The sequence below is a fragment of the Mercurialis annua genome, linkage group LG2 (genome assembly GCF_937616625.2).
Source record: "Mercurialis annua linkage group LG2, ddMerAnnu1.2, whole genome shotgun sequence".
In the NCBI taxonomy this organism is placed as follows: Eukaryota; Viridiplantae; Streptophyta; class Magnoliopsida; order Malpighiales; family Euphorbiaceae; genus Mercurialis; species Mercurialis annua.
The window spans coordinates 8,884,372-8,901,183 of NC_065571.1; the positions used below are offsets into that span (position 1 = coordinate 8,884,372).

The 16,812-nt window shown below is 30.9% G+C and overlaps 1 protein-coding gene across 1 annotated transcript; it reads right to left on the reverse strand.

Annotated features, from left to right (window-relative positions):
* Window positions 1-6,241: 6,241 nt before the first annotated feature.
* LOC126666773 (probable tetraacyldisaccharide 4'-kinase, mitochondrial) lies at window positions 6,242-9,661 on the reverse strand. The gene is made up of 8 exons (XM_050359634.2): window positions 9,397-9,661; window positions 9,167-9,290; window positions 8,652-8,879; window positions 8,166-8,315; window positions 7,801-8,010; window positions 7,556-7,615; window positions 7,342-7,422; window positions 6,242-6,755 (listed from the first exon to the last, which is right to left on the reverse strand). Exons 1-8 carry the CDS (start codon window positions 9,567-9,569, stop codon window positions 6,606-6,608), a joined length of 1,176 nt encoding a protein of 391 aa, XP_050215591.1. The 5' UTR covers window positions 9,570-9,661; the 3' UTR covers window positions 6,242-6,605.
* Between the last annotated feature and the right edge of the window lie 7,151 nt (window positions 9,662-16,812).

Sequence of the window (16,812 nt, forward strand, 5' to 3'; positions counted from 1 at the left end):
ATTGAAAAATATGAAAATTGATGATTTTAAAAATTTGAGATATAATTAAAAGGGAATAACTCATTTTAAAGACCAGTAATTTTACGTTTTTTATTTATGTGGTTTCTAAACTTTCTTTTGATCTTACCTGGTCCTTTAACTTTACGTTTTTTATTTATCTAGTCCCTGAAATTCCATTTGCTCTTATCTGGTCCTTGAACTTTGATTTTTTGCTTCCTCAAGTATTTAAATGGATGCCGTCTATTCCGTTGTACCATGCTCTATAAAATTATAAAAAATAATAAAATTATTTGCACGTATAAAAAAGCAATAAGTCATTTTACATATGAGATCACGGAATGAACGGGCATCTGTTTGAAGATCTGAAGAATCAATAAATCAAAATTCAGGGATCGAAAAAGACTAAATATTAAAGTTAAGAGATCAGATAAAATCAAATGACATTTTAGAAATCAGATAAATAAAACATATAAAATTAAAAAAATGAATTAACCATTTAAAAAGGTCAGAAAATAGAGATAGTTTTAAATTATTTTTTTTTGACAATGAAAAAAAAAATTAAAACTATCTCATTTTTAAATGATTAGACAATTTTAATTTATATCATAAATCAGTTGGTTGTTATCCATATACTTTGTTCCTTGAATGTAAAAAAAAAAAAAAACTTTGTTCCTATAATTAATAAATAAGTACATCGGGCAACATTCTGCTAGCATCATAGGTTCAATTTGCAGACACTTTCTTTTTCAATGGTAAAAAAAAATGTTTGGACTAAGGTTAGAAAAAATTATCAAATTATCAGATGATCAAAGGAATTGAAATAAAAAAAAATACAGTAGTTGTTAATTATTGAATTTCGTTTAACAATTTCAACCGCTCATGTGAATCAAACAAGCCAAAAATAAAATAAAATTGGAGTATGAGATATACAAAAATGGTTTCTCACTTCTGAAAAATACTGTTATCATATGAAATTTGGAATTCTGATTTCTATTAAGTGTCACCATCACCAAAAAGATTGGATATTTAATTTGAGGTCTGGCAAAAAACAGCTATGGATCCACCGACCCATTTTATACCCACTACTTTCATCTTACAAATTTTTGCAGCAAAGTTTTAAATAATAGTAATATTCATATAAACTTTAATATAATTTTACTCATCTTACATTTTTATTTTCTCCAATTTGATATAAAGTTTACATTTTCTTTTATATTTCTATGCGTCACTGGTAGATAATTGATATTTATATCTGTCTATTAAATAATTAAAAAATAATATATGTTACTTAAAACTAATTAAAAAAACTACCATTGACGACTTGTCTTGTAAGTTAACAATATTATCACTTGACTTGAAGAATTAAACCTGTTGAAGGTACGGTATGGGTTCAAATCTAAGAGGACTGTAACTTTGTTGGGTAGCTTTAATTTAGATCATTAAATGTAGTGTTGGGTATGGACAAATTTGGAGTATATAATACAGTGTTTGTTAGTTTTACGGATGCCCATTTTTAAAGCCTAACTCATTAAATATGTTTGCTCATGTTAATGGAACTTTAGTTTGGTATCACATGAACATGCTCTTCGTCAAAAGAACTAAACATGAACATGCATGATTGAAATTATTTATTTTCTTTTTTTAGTTAAAGGGTTAAACGTATAAGAAAATTATATCATGAAGAATTTCTTGGATTAATTTAATTAAAAAAATATATTATTAAAAAGTTTGTTGTGTTAGCTATAATGATATTAATAGAACACTGTAAAATACCGTATCATCAAGTAAAAAAAGAACTCACATACTCGCTTATAAAAACAAGACAAAAACAAAGGACTGTAAGGGGTGTATACGATAGAAACTTTAAACGAAAAGAGGAGATGATTGGATCGAATTGTACTATATTAAAAATAAATAATAATATTTTAAATTACATTTAAAAATAAATACTTGACTGTGGAACTCTAAACATACAATAAATCTTTCTTCTTCACTCGTTATTAAACCACCTGAAGTGAAAATAGAAAAATTAATTTTTAGATATGGAGCCATAATTGATTTTAGGGGAGTCAAACTATACAAAGTTAATAATTATTTTTTAAAAGAAAAAAATAGTGGGATTTTTTGAAGAAAAAAATGTTAGGGTACAAATCATACAAAAATTCAAAATTAATAGCATATTTTTTTATTAAAAAATAAAAATTATAATATGTTTATGTTAAAAGAAAAGTTAGGGATTGAGCAAGCCCTGACTCCGTCCCTTGAATGTGTTTGAATAGCATTTTTATGAAAATAACTCCCCTCAAGTCGATTTTTATTTTATTTTTTTCAAATTTATTTAGATAGATGATATATAAATAAAATGATAAAAAAATTATTCTTAAATATCATTTTGTTTATTTATCATTCATATAAATGGATTTGAAGAAAATGAAAAAAATTTGAATTTGAGGAAATTTATTCTCTATTTTTAAAATAAAAGGATGTCAAAGTAAAGTTAGCACTAAATTTTGTTAAATGTAGAAAGAGTGATTAAAATGGTAAGTTCAATCAGAAAATTTTAAATAAATTCTTTCAACACGTAGTAATTTATTAATTAAGTTTAATTGAATCTTATTAATAGTATTAAATAATATCTTACCTTTTAATATAATATTATAAATTAATATGGGAGGATTTAGAAAGAGTGTATAGCTAGAGAATAATATTATCTATTTTATAATTTTAATTTTTTTTATATTTTATAGTATATTTTGTATCAGTTATAGCCAAATCTAATTTAATTATGTCAGTTGTCATGCCAGCCAGTTACTTAGTTGGCAGTGATGTGGACGACAATGTGTCAAAAAAAACCGGTTCAATTCAAAAATAGCTAAAAAACACAAAATATATAAGGTTTGGCTAAATCTGGTGGTTTTTAAAGGGTTGACTATAACTAACACAAGACGTATAGATTTAACATTTTTTGATAATTAAACCTAAAATTTATATTTTGTCAAGTTTTTCTATTTTATAAATTTCACTCCGGCATTACCCATCTTATAAAAAATATTCTGGTACATTCCTTACATTGAGTGATAAAATATGTAGTAATTAGTTATTTAAATAAATTATTTTCATCACGTTTTTTTCTTAATCATTACCTCGTAAGATTAACGCGGCAAAACCTACCATCTCCATCCATGTCTTGAGTTGACCATGGCTAGCAGGTGTGAATGTGGTTTTGACCATTGTTGCGCCACGGCTCAAGCCGCAACTGCATGACATGTTGCGGCAGTTCTAAATTAACGCTAAACGTTTTTCTAACTGCCAATTAATAGCATTAAAATAAATTATAAACTTATAATATTTATTTATATTATTTAAAAATCCAGAAACAGCTCTATAAAATAAAATCTCATGTAAATAAAATTAAAAGAAAATGAACCTCTTCTGGATCAAAAAAGAAATCCAAAATACTATCAAAAATGTAATTCAAAATACTTTTAAACAACTCGACGAGAGGAAGAGCTTTCAAATTAAAAACAACTTAAAAAAGACTTGTTTTCAATGATCTGTATTTTCTTGATATGGATTAAAGACAAAACCATCTCGAGTTCAATCTCGTACAGATGAAGGATACTTTGATTTACCTTCTTAACATAATGAGTACAACTCGAGGAATAAGAAAAGCTCGAGGAGTTGATGCTCGAGATGTTGTAGGAACAAGGAAGCGACAAAACTCGACAAGGTTATATGGTAACTAGAAATTTAGATTTTAGTTCTAATTCGATTTAAAATTATAAAAAAGAATACAGTAAAATCTGATCAATTTCAATGCAAACCGTATAACATCACATACCTTTTATTCGATCTATTACTATGGTGGACGTAATTGGTTATTTCTTTATAATTTTATATAAGGTTACCATACAATTTAAAAAATAAACATAAATTTTAGAGTCTAAATCAAAATCAAAACCGTTGAATTTTGAAGTGAGATCAAATAACCAATTATAATTCGGTTTAACTATAAAATTTAGTGAAAGTGCAACCTTAATCTTATTTTTTTAAATCATAATAGAATTGCAGAATGTGAATATGAAAAGGATCAACAATTTTATATTCAAATCAAATCAGTATTCCAGTTATTGAAATCTCTTTAATATTTATATTATCTTTTTTAAAAAGCGTTGAACTTAAACAATGATGGATAGGCATCAGACTCCCAATTAGAAAAGTATTAAAAAAGAAAATGGTTCAAATGTATAATTATTGTAATTTCTTGCAGGTTTCCATCAAATATTCCAGAAGACGGTATTGAGCATTGACTCAAGCCAATTCACATTTGCAACTATTGATTAGTGGTGATAAAATTGAATCGAATCGATAAAATTGATTTGATTACATTTAATAATATATAAAATAATTTAATTTCCTATTGATTTGATATAAAATGATTTAGTTAAAATTTTGTACAAGTCGAAATAAAATAATCGAGTCAATAAAAATATTTGACTAAATTAACCAGTGCTACTCGATTTAAAAATTCAATTTGATAAATAAAAAATTAATTCGGTGCAGTTTGGATTGGACCAAATATAGGCTATTTTGTTTGCTAGATATATTTGTATTAGTTTCTAGTCACAAATCATCCTCCTTCAACCTTCTTAATTTTTGTATTTGCCTTAACCTGTCTGACTATCCATGTATTCTTCCACTTTTGTTTAATAGATCTTTCGTTATTTATCTTGATCTTATTTAGTCCATGTATAACTATTTTTTTGATTTATTGAGTCCCTCAATAGACGGAATTCTCCACGTGTGTTTTAGTTGCCGTTAGCGCGAGTTTAAAAAAAAATCTCTCGAACAAGAACTTTTAAAATTATGAATGGTATAAATTTATTTATAGCTTTTATATATGTAAATTTTTGCAAAGTTAGTATTTAACGACGAGTGACTACACGCGGAAGATTCCGTCCACTAAGGAGGACTTAATAAATTGAAAAAATAGTTGAACAGAACTACAGATAGAAGGACATCCACATAGGTTCTGCCTTTGTATTTTTGGTTTATAAGTGTTGATAAACTGACAATAAGGCCCCCATTGCTACACAAGTTAGCTATTTTGTACAGAAAGTTCAGAAATAAGGACAAAAAATGACATGAAACGAACCCATATGATTATGACAATTATTCAATCAGACATCTAATAGACAATAATATTCTATACCGACATGCAGAAATACAAACATTTGTATGTTGATATGGAAAATAATATATCCAAACTGAGAGGTCAATGAGATTAGAATTGCTCACCATTACAACTCATGATTGATGTCATGTTTGAACGTGCATATGAATTTAAATTTGAAATTGAAATTTTTTATTGAGCTTTTAAAATAAAATAAAATATCATGCGTGATGATTTTTTTTTGCGAAGTTTATATTAGTAATTTATACTTCTTAAAAAAAATATTAGCAAGTTATATTTTAAGATATGTTTAATTCTATTTTATCCCACACCGCTCACATAAAAAATGAATGTGGGCATTACACATGATTATTATTTTTTTCTTTCATAAATTTTATTTTTAATTTTGCTCTTTCATTCTTCTTTTCCATTCTTCGCACATGTTTCACTCCATCAAATCTACATTACAAAAATCAATTTGACCTTTTATTCAAGATTGTTATCGTCTAACTTCTCGCCATAACTCCATTATTTTCGGTTCAATCATCTACAATTTAAGTTTTTGTTCTTCATTTCTTTTGAATTTGTTTTTTGATTATTGTGATAAAAACTCGTAAGAGAGGTGGTCTTAACTTTTTGAAAACCTTCATACCGAGGAAGAAATCACGGCTAAGAAGACAATGTACTCAAGAAATTACCACGTAAAGGGAGCATAAAAAAAATAAAGACGAAATAAAATTCATTGTTGATTCGTCGAAAAAGAGACATGCAAATAAATTAGCTCATGATTAAAGAAGTAAAAGAAGTTATAATTGAAGAGCCTAACGACAATGTATCTAAGATTTGATTTTCACCTAATTTTAATTTTTAAGGTTTATACTTTATTGATTTGTGTATCCTGAAAATAATGTATTATGCAATTTTCTTATGCTACTTGGAAGTGAAGATGAATGAATCAGATTGCACGAAATATTGGTTATACATACCATCAGGTCCATCACCAACAATTGAGGGAAAAAAAAAACTTTATTCGAGTAAATGTTCAACTTATCAAATGCAGACATCAAATAGGACAATAATATATTATTAAATCAACTCAATATAAACCATATATCAATAAATCAACTCAATATAAATTACAAGTAACCAAAAACAGTATAGACACACCACTGAAATTTTTAAAAAATACACAATTAAATAATCAAAAATATACAATCAAAAGAGTTACTATTATAGAAAATAAACCACAAGTCAACAAATTGTAGTAATACTTTTCAAATTACCTATATATATATATAATATATAATTTTTCAAATTTCCAGAATTTTATGCGTTTATTTTCAAAAGAAAATCAAGCACAGGGGAATTCAGGGTGAGATATATCCTCAGGTGCATGCTTACAAAAATTGCACCGATTTCTGGTTTATGAACTTCACCATTTCGTCTCCAGCAGTTGCTTTAACAATTTTCTGAAACTGTCCTCAGTGTGTCCTCTTTTAGGAATGATTTCCAGTTCGGAGCACAGTACCAGCACTTTGAAAGGACTCATATGCCGGAGGATCTCTGGGTCTCGATCATAATCCTGGAGTCGTAATGTAATATATTAAATTAGCGACAAATGATAATCATCATAACAATGATGATAACATAAACAAGCACAATGTAAAATGTCATATTTAAAAGCTTCAAGGGTACATAATTTAATAGTTCAATCAATTCTGAAAATGTTTTTCTATATTATGGGTGCACAGAATCGACAATTTTGGCTCGATTCAGTTTGGAATTATGAAGAAGATTGTTTTTTTAGTTCCGTTCAATTTTGAAAGTAAACAATTTTCAGTTCACTCTAGGTATTGGGACAAACCGAACTGAAAAACAACGGAACCTATCGGTTTGATTCGGTTCATTTGATATAAAAAAGAAATCAATATTTCGATTAGGTTTGATTTGAACCAAATGCACACTTATATTCTATATGTTGAACAGGCCTTATCTTTGGGTTTGCAAATCACTTATATGTCTAAACTAAACTAGACGTCATAGACCAGATATATTCCTCGAATAAAAGCGAAGCACCCGGACCACAAAATTTCTAACCTTAAAGGTTCAAAAATCAATTAAGCACAATAAAAAGAAATGCCAATATTAGAATTAAGTAATGCACTCACCTTTTCTGTGAGAACAACTACTGGCTTGGAACCAAGCTTGTCCTCTAGTGCTCTGAGTTTCGTCATGATCGTCTCAATATCCTAGAATAGTGGTATTGTAATTGTCAGTGCCACACTCAACATAAAATAAAAGTGTTGGCATCTTTCGACTATACAAATCTGGACTTTGCATAAGATGCAGTGCAAATTTACGGGAGAACAATAAGAACCGTACCCTGGTTTGAAACAAATGATGATCACTGAAATCAATTCGATCAACATGAAAAGCTCCCATCTGCAGCAAGATCGAACACCAGTTGAACAGTTGATAAATAGAACGACGGAAGGGGTTAAATATGAAGTAACAAATCAGGGTCTCCATTTACTTTTTGTAGGCCTTTGAAACATGCACATTTATGCTCAAACTATAGGAGTCTCATTAAGAAGAGGAAAAACGGCGGTAAGAGCAGAAGTAAGTACCTTCCCCATTCCTTGCACAAAAGCACGTGCTGAGCCAATTGCAGAAACACATAGAACAACGGCATTATGAATGATACTCAGCGGTATTCTAAAGTTGATATTTCCTACTTCCAAAAAGTGTGATGGAATAATTCCAGTGAAAAAAATAGGAAGAGATTCTTTAATTTCCCGTACCATTATCTCAATATCTTTGAGATTTTGTTCTGTAGCCTGCATGAAATTTTCAAATCAATTTCTCTGTCTTAATGAAGCTGACCTGAACTCTCAAGAAAACTAATGGCTTGAGGAGATCAAGTAGCTAGCAACAACATGTATGAAATGCAAAATTTGTAGCGAAATACAAAAGGTCGCGATATTTCATTTACCAAGTTTGCATGATGAACTACAGCAACATCTGCTCTTCTGAGGGCTGTCAAAGGTTCCCTTAAAGGTCCAAGTGGGATTAGTTGGCAGTTTCCCCACGGTGATAGCCCATTAATCATTACAATCTCAAGGTCACGGTGCAAACTCCAGTGCTATCTTCCATAGAAAAGAATTCAAATTTTAATAAACCTCTATAAGAAAATTGCTATTGCTTCATGATTTCACTTCTGATATACACAAAAGGTAACCTAAATTGACAACCGACAATCAACCAATCGAGCAGAAAACAACATCTATACACATTCCTAAACAGCATAAAATTAAGGAACATTATTCACTTTCTGCAAAGAGATTCATATAATTTAACTACGATATCCTTGAGATTAAAAGAAATGCCAAAAGGCCTTGTAGCAGCACAGCTACCTCATATATATCCCAGCCACCATATAATAGAATTGTAAAAAATGAAGCGATAACATATAGAATACCTGCATTCCATCATCTAGAACAACAAGATCAATTTTTTCTGAGTCACTTGTACTTCCAATTTTGCTATCAGCCCATGATCCCTTGAATAAATCACCATGAGGGTCCCTGTGTCCATATTGTTTCAAAAAAGAAGCAGCAACAGCAGCTCGATTCGCACCTATACCAATCTTTACAGATTTTCCTAGGTGCCTTGCCAGCATCTTAGCTTCATCTCCACCAGCATAACCCTAGCAAACATGTTTAATTGTGTTTGTTCAATTTAATCCGAAACTCATTAAAAAAACTCTACTTTTAAAATTCAATAGAATTGAAATAAATTAATTTTCCTGGCATAATGGCAAGCAGCCGGATCCCAGATGGCTAAGGCTTAGCCCACTTCAAAGATAAAAATACCTAATTGAAATTTTTTTCGGATCATGAATACACAAAAATAATTGCCATTCATACTAAAATTTCAAACAATAAACATCCAAGAACTAAAAAAAAAAAAAAACTGGAACATAATTTTGTTTACCCTGGTAAGAATGAGAGGAGAAATTCGAGAATGGGCTAAGAATTGAGCAATGAATTTAACCATTGGCGTCTTCCCATTGCCTCCCCATGTTAAATTCCCAACACTTATCACTGGTACTGCCAATCTTCAATTTCAAAAATTTATGACAGAATTTTCATCAAACTAGTATTCGTATCTGTACAATTACGAAGTTAAAAAGGCAGTAGAAATGAAAAGAAGGCGGAGAATACCGGTGCTTGGAGAAGATGCCGGAGCGGTAGAGATAACGGCGGAGAGAGAGGGCGACGCTGTAAAGAGAGGACGATAGGGCGAGAAGAGGGATTAGCGAGCGTTGAGTGATGGAGAGCTTACTGTAGTCTTGCGTGTAGGCGATTTCGTTCACTATTATTCTCAGTTTCTCCATTGTTACCGTCAGTGAACCGCCGCCAAGAGTGAATCATACTAAAACACAGCAGCAGCAACTGGTAGAAGAAGAAGAGAAAAATTTCATGATGAACCCCAGTATTTAGGGTGGCTGCTGACGTGGATCTTATTTAAAATTTTAATGGACTAAAGGGTTAATTCACCCCTGAACTTGGCGCAGAATTTCAGAAAGATCCAAATTGATGAAAGTGGATCAATTCAACACACAACCAAACAATATCAAATATTCAAATCTCCGCTCTCCCACCCCACCCCCAAGAGCGAAACACGCTCTCCATTAAAAATGAAAAAAAAAATTAAAATAGTTGTTAATATTTATTTCAGAATAAAGGATCATTTCACCCCTGAATATGACACGAAATATTAAATACACACAATGCAAGTTCGCAAAATCGAATCAGATCACCCATAACTTGGAAAAACTGGATCAAATTCACCCGTCAGCCACTTTCGCTTGCTCTCAACCCTCGTTTAAACGTCTAAAATAATCTTTATTTTTTTAATCATTCAAATTAATACTCAAAAATTTCTAAATATATTTTTCAAATTTTCGAATATAAAATAATTAACCACCATCGGATACCACCGACCCAACGGTACCGACAAACAAACTGCTGCCGGGAAAAAAAAATTGGTGGATTTTTTTTCTGTTCTTCAATGAAGGAACAGATCCAGGTATGGGATCATCTCTTCAAAACGAAGAACGGATACAGATCCCCTCGAGATGTGTTCTTCAACAAAGAAGAACGACATCGGTGGTCGGTGGTATTCGGCAGATCCCACCTCGGATTTGTTCAAAGAAGAACAAGTCCCATGTGGGATATGTTCTTTGTTGTGTGGTGGCTGTAAGAATTTTTTTCAGGCGGCATGTCTACTTGACATCCGGTGTGGGAAAAAAATCTGGCGTCGGTGTCAGAGCTAATGGCGGTTTCCGACAGATGCAGCGATTCCGGTGTAAATGAGAGGTATACTGATCTGGTTTTTGAATTTGGATTAATTGCAAATTAATTCACAAACTTTACCCCAATTTGCAATTACAACACGAACTTTAAAACTTGGCAAATTGATACACCGATTTTCATTTTTGGCGAATTGATACACCGAACTGGAAAAACACTAACGTGGACATTGTCATATACAACCACGTGTTGTTGTATGATTGGTCGGTGTACCAATTTGCCAAAAAAATGAAAGTTGATGTATTAAATTGCCAAGTTTCAAAGTTCGTGTTGTAATTGCAAATTAGGGTAAAGTTCGTGTATTAATTTGCAATTAACCCTTTGAATTTTAAGGGAGTTGTAGTCCCACTCTCTTAGGAAGGTTTTTGATACAATTTGCTAAACTGTGGATCTGTTTGATCCGCTTTTACGAACTTTTGCGTGTTTGATATTTCTACCAAGTTCAAGTGGTGAAATGATCCTTTCTTCAATTATTCCATTTCTAAAATTGGTACTAATTTTTAAATACCAAATATTTATTTTATAATTTAGAAGATTAAATGTTAAATTAATTTTTAATAAAAGATTAAGGATTTTTTTATATTCTTTTTCATTTTCATAATCTTCTTCGTCATTAGGGATCAAGGTTCGTTTATGTAATCCCCGCCCCCCCTTTCACCATCAAGTATCACCACGAACGCCTGTCTAAATCCATCGACATCTGTTCGTATCTACTAACCACCACCACCGCTAGCAACCACATTTTGAGCTTGTTCGTTCCTTTGTCGAAAAAAGAAAATAAATCCAATTGGGTTTATATATCTTCGACGAAAAAACGAACCAAAAGGAGCAATTAGGTTCCTTCACTCGTTCTGCCACTCATTGCTGCTCTCGTTGCCAATGGGAATCGTCCATCATCTACAACTGGGTCGTCGATTGTTTATTGTGTTTTATGCTCCTTTTGGAAATTGAATTTTACAATGGCCTCTACATTAGGACGATTTTTTATGGATGACAAATTGGTTTGATTTATAGTTTGCCCATAATGCAATAAATTTATTACGAGATCTAATTTTACATGAGTTCAATTTGTTGTCGAACCGGACGAGACGAGCTGCAGCCGAACTGGCGAACAACCTACCGGAGAAGGCGAAGAATGGTGACGGTTTTTTCTTATATAACGATGGAGGAACGAAGTTAATAGAGTGGCGACGGCGGTAAATGTTGTGAATTTCCTTCTTAGGCATTCGTAGGCATTTTCTGTCATCAAATTTGTTGCACTTCCTTTGTCTACTAAAATTCGTTCCATATTCCACTTATCCATGGTTATTATTACCACTAGTACATTGTTATGCGAGTTTTTGGTGCTGTCAGAATCTTCTGTGTTGAAGGTCACCGCCGCTAATGTTAACGGTTCAACTCCCTCCGTCTTTTGTTTGTTCTGCTTGTGATATTTGCTTGTTATCATGTTAATCTCCTCGATTCGTAATTGGTTTAGGGCTGGATGTGTGGTTCCTACATGTTATTGGGTTGTAGGTCAGTTCCATCGGAATCCGTCCTGGTCAATAAATTTGTTTGGTTCGCAAAAAAGCTCCGTCAATGAAATTTGTTCAAGTTTTTCTCACAGACGGTGTCAATTGATGGATTGTTGATTCCACTCAATAATCGTGACCTATAAAAAAATGTAGTTGGTTAATCGGACGGTGGTTATCCAATTAACTCTCCGATATTTGAGTCGATTTAGACTTGAAGCATGAGTAATCGTATTGAATCTGTGTGTATATGCATACCTCAGCTCCTTTTACAATAGTGAGATTTGACCAGTTACAGTCCTAAAAGGAAAAGGATTCCTTTATGAGGCAAGATCTAAGTAGGAAAGAGATTCCTACGTCTTAACATAATTTTCTATTGTATCCTATTCAAAAAAGAGTCTAAAATAGAAATGTCAGTCTGTTTAATCTTTACTCCTGTTAAGAAGACTATCTTTGATAAATCCACAAGATCTTTATCTTCTATATTATCTCGATGATTATTGTATCGTAATTGACTTTGGATTTGATCTTTTGACAAAATTATATCTTTAAAGTTCGGTTTTTTGAGTTTTGGCAGACTCCTTGAAGATTTGGTCAATCTCTTGTTTGGGCGAAGTCCGTATGAAAAATGCTCTTAGAAAAACGAATCTTTTAAAATTCGGTCGTGCCGATGTCTGGGCGAATCCTGAGAGATAGGCTTCGTCGTTCGGATCCTTACAGAACTTGGTCCATTATTACAGCTTTGATAAAACGTATTTTCATCAGAGATCTGAAAAAGTAAAATAAATCAAAATATTATCTTCTAAATATTATTCAAAACAACAAATTCAAGTTAATTTGATCTTTTATACTAAATTTTAAAAGTACGTTAAATATTTTTTTAATGGCATGCAAATGAATTTATATGGATTCAGGCACAAATAAAAATAAATAAGATTGGTTTCATTTCATAAAATTTAATAATTTAATATCTTCTTAAAAGATGTAATTCTTCAAATTGATTCAACATGAATTATAATGTTTAATACACACTTCAGAATAAATCATATTAAAAAAGTTTAGATTTTTGTTATAATTATACTGTACATCATTTATATTATAATAGAAAATTGATCATGTTCAATTATTGCAAAAATCATGATCCATAATTAAATTGTTTTAAGTAACAATTGTAATTTCAAAGTTTTTAACATAAAAAATTCGTTAAATGATCCATTTAAAAATTGATATTTTTTTTCTGAATTCCATTTAAATTAAATTATTTTTAGTGAGTTGGACTATGCTAGTAAACATCTCTATTTATTTTTGGCTTAATTATATCAAAAATCACCAATATTCGCATGTTTTTAATTTTTTCTTAACATATTTAATATTAATTTTAATTTTTTAGCATATTTATTTACGGAACTGTTTCCTTTGAAAAATTATGGGGCAAAACAAAAACGGCGCTATTTTTCATCCCGTGAATATGCCAAAAAATAAAAATTAATATTAAATATACCAAAAAAATTATATTAAATATTAAAAATATACGAAAATTGGTGATTTTTGGTGCAATTAACCCTTTATTCTTCTAATAAAAACCATCTGCTATTTATCAAAGCAAAATTTGCATATTATCCCTCCTATTTTTTTGTCAAAAAGCGAAATCGGACGGCTGATATTGATTCCTTCGATCAGTCTATATTTGCGACACGTTTTAGGCTGACTTTCCAATCAAAATAAAAATTACTCCACGTAGGACCTAATTTGCTGAGTCCCACTAGCTAATGTGGGACCCACAATCAAATTAACGAGAAAGAGAGCAAGAGTTGAGCATGTCTGCAGTCCAAACTATTGCAATCCAATGAACAATATTTGGGTCGTGCAGTTCATCACCGTTGGATCATACTTCCCGTCTCGAGAGTCATCTAAATGATTTACTAAAGACCGTCCGATCATATTAATCAGTCATCATCAGTGGCTCGAGTAGTTTGTGATAGAATTGGAGTAATTTTTATTTTTTTTTGACAATAATTGGAGTAATTTGGACAGAGAAATCTTGGCTAAAATCAAATGACCAATTAAACCTTTACAGCGGCGGGAAGTGAGCAAATTTAAATGGTTATTTTAGGTTTTTTTTGTTTTAGCAAAATGGTTATTTTTGTCAAACCATGAATCTGGTGTCTGAACTCGCTGGTCATGGAATCATGGCGGTGGCCCCTTCCTAACCAGTAGTTTGAAATTTAGGTGATTATCTTCTCCAACCGCGTTTTTAAGCGCGTAGTGTAAACTTCTCAATTGATTGTACTGGTACAGTTTACGATATACTTCCTCATTTCGCAAAAAAATATACTCCCTCCATTCCACAAAGGATGTCGTTTTAGCCTTTCTAAAAAATTCCTAAATATATGACGTTTTCAATTTTAAAGCTTAATTTTGCCCAAAATAACCTTTGTTCCCATCACCTCAAAAGAAGATATTTTCTTTCAAAAAAAAAACTTTCTCTTTCTAAAACCCTTTACTCTACATCTTCTCTTAATTTTATTTCAAAAACTGAACGTTAGTTCATCTGCTCAACTTCCTCTCTCGCATTCTTTGATTAATATTCTCTGTGTTTATTTTTTTTAGTTTCATTAGATCTGAGAAAAGATTTAAAGTATGGTATGGAGAAGACGAGAATGGAGGTGATGGGTACGGAGATGGTTATGGCGGCAGTGGCGGATAAAGGATGTTTACCGGTGGGTATGGAGGTTATTACGACGGAGGTGGCGGACAAATGATGTATGCCGGTAGTTATGGAGGTTGCTATAGTGGTAGTGGTGGATAAAGTATGGACCCATTTGAAGAAATAAGATTACAGGTTATTCTTTTAGGATTTTTGTATATAGATCTGAGATGAGGAGAATATAGAAATATTATTGTTGAATTCAAATCGGTGAAGAAGAAAAGGATAGAAAATTTAAGAGAAGAAATGCAATATTAGATGAACTTAGCAATGGTAGAAAATAAATGACAATTACCAAGAAACCTGCAACAAAGGGTAATTTAGGAACTCTTTGATGTATTGATTGCTTTCTTAATATTTGTGCCATTCTCTAAAACGACATATATTAAGGAATGGAGGGAGTAGTAAAATTTACACAAAAATAGAAAATTAAATATACATTTTGTTATATTTTTATTTTAATTACTTAATATTTTAAGGAAAATAAGCTGCAAGAGGTGCTAGAGAGAGAGTTTCTTTTCTTCAATTAAGAGCACAGGGAACGGTGATCTTCGACTTTTAGCCGGGTATCATCGTCTTTTAACTCGTTTCTTGCTTTATTTTTCTTTATTTTGAATAAATTGCTCTGATCTTTGGAGTTTTTGTAGAATTTTTATGTGTTTAGTTTGATATATTTTATGTTCTCTAAATGCTTGAAACTTCAAATTCAAATTCTTGAACATTCAAATTTTTTCAATCGTTTGAAGTATATTAACAGTGGAAAAATAGATAAATAAAAAAAAATCTGATGTGCAATTGGTGTCATGGAATCCTCAACACTTGGATTTTTCTTGGATATTACACACCTGTAAACTTTGTGACTTTTAATTTCTATTTTTGTTTCTTTTCTTGTTCGTGGATTGATTATAGTATTTAGTTTGTTTTTTTTTAATTTGATCTACGATATACTTTTAAAATATAAGTTGTAATCTGTCTTTTACCTTAATACAATAACTTTCTTTGATAAAAAAAACTTAATATTTTAATATGGGTAACATGATCTAATTAACTAACTCATTAATTTTAACCATTACTTCCATTAATGATTTAAAATTTATTTTCAAACGATTTGATAACTCAGTTTTAATTATATACGAATTGATATCTGAGTTTCAATTATATAAACGATTTGTTATCTTATTTTCAAATAATTTGATATCTTATATTTTATTTCGTTAATGATTTATAGTTTTCAAATCAAAACCGAGGTATTAAATTGTTTGATTTTCAAACAAGTGATACCAAATTATAGATTATGATAAACGTGAGAGGTTTTAAAGTAATTTGCTCATCTTTAAATTATCAACGCAAGAGGGAACTAACATTACTCTTGTGTGCTAACTCTTTTAATAATCACATGCATTATCTAACTATTAAATCAAAATTTATTCTACTTGAAACTTACAATTCCTTAAACGAATTACCTCAATAGTTATTAACTGTTGTTTATCATTGAAATTAATTATAATCATTCATCTTTAATGAATAAAGTCCAATCTAGTTAGATTCAATCACACAACCTAGTCAGTAATTAATGAGGAACACCATCATTTCCAATTCTTCATTATCACCAGAATTTAACTTCTGATTACCATGCAAGAAAGTGTCGTAAACGCGCCGAGAGACAATCAAAAATTTACTAAAAGACCAGAAATGACGTCGACAAACGGGCAGCTTAGGAAAAGGCCACAAAAACAATTACGGGCACCAGGTAGAGCTAGCTGAACGCCGTGTTTCTCACTCGCTTACGCCGTTTTCTTAAGAAAAAAAAATCATTTCCTTGACTAATTGTTTTCTCAGTTTTTACCTATTCGGTAACCAACCCTCAGGTTCGGACATATGGACAAAAGCTAGCCTAGGAGTTAGGTTCGGTCACCAAAAGCTCTCGAAAAAGCCAAAAGCCACCATCTTAAAAATAAATTAATAACAGAGCAGTGAGAAAGTAAAAACCAAAAAGAAAAAAAAATACTATCTAATACATTAAAGTTGAACCCAAATCACTGTAGC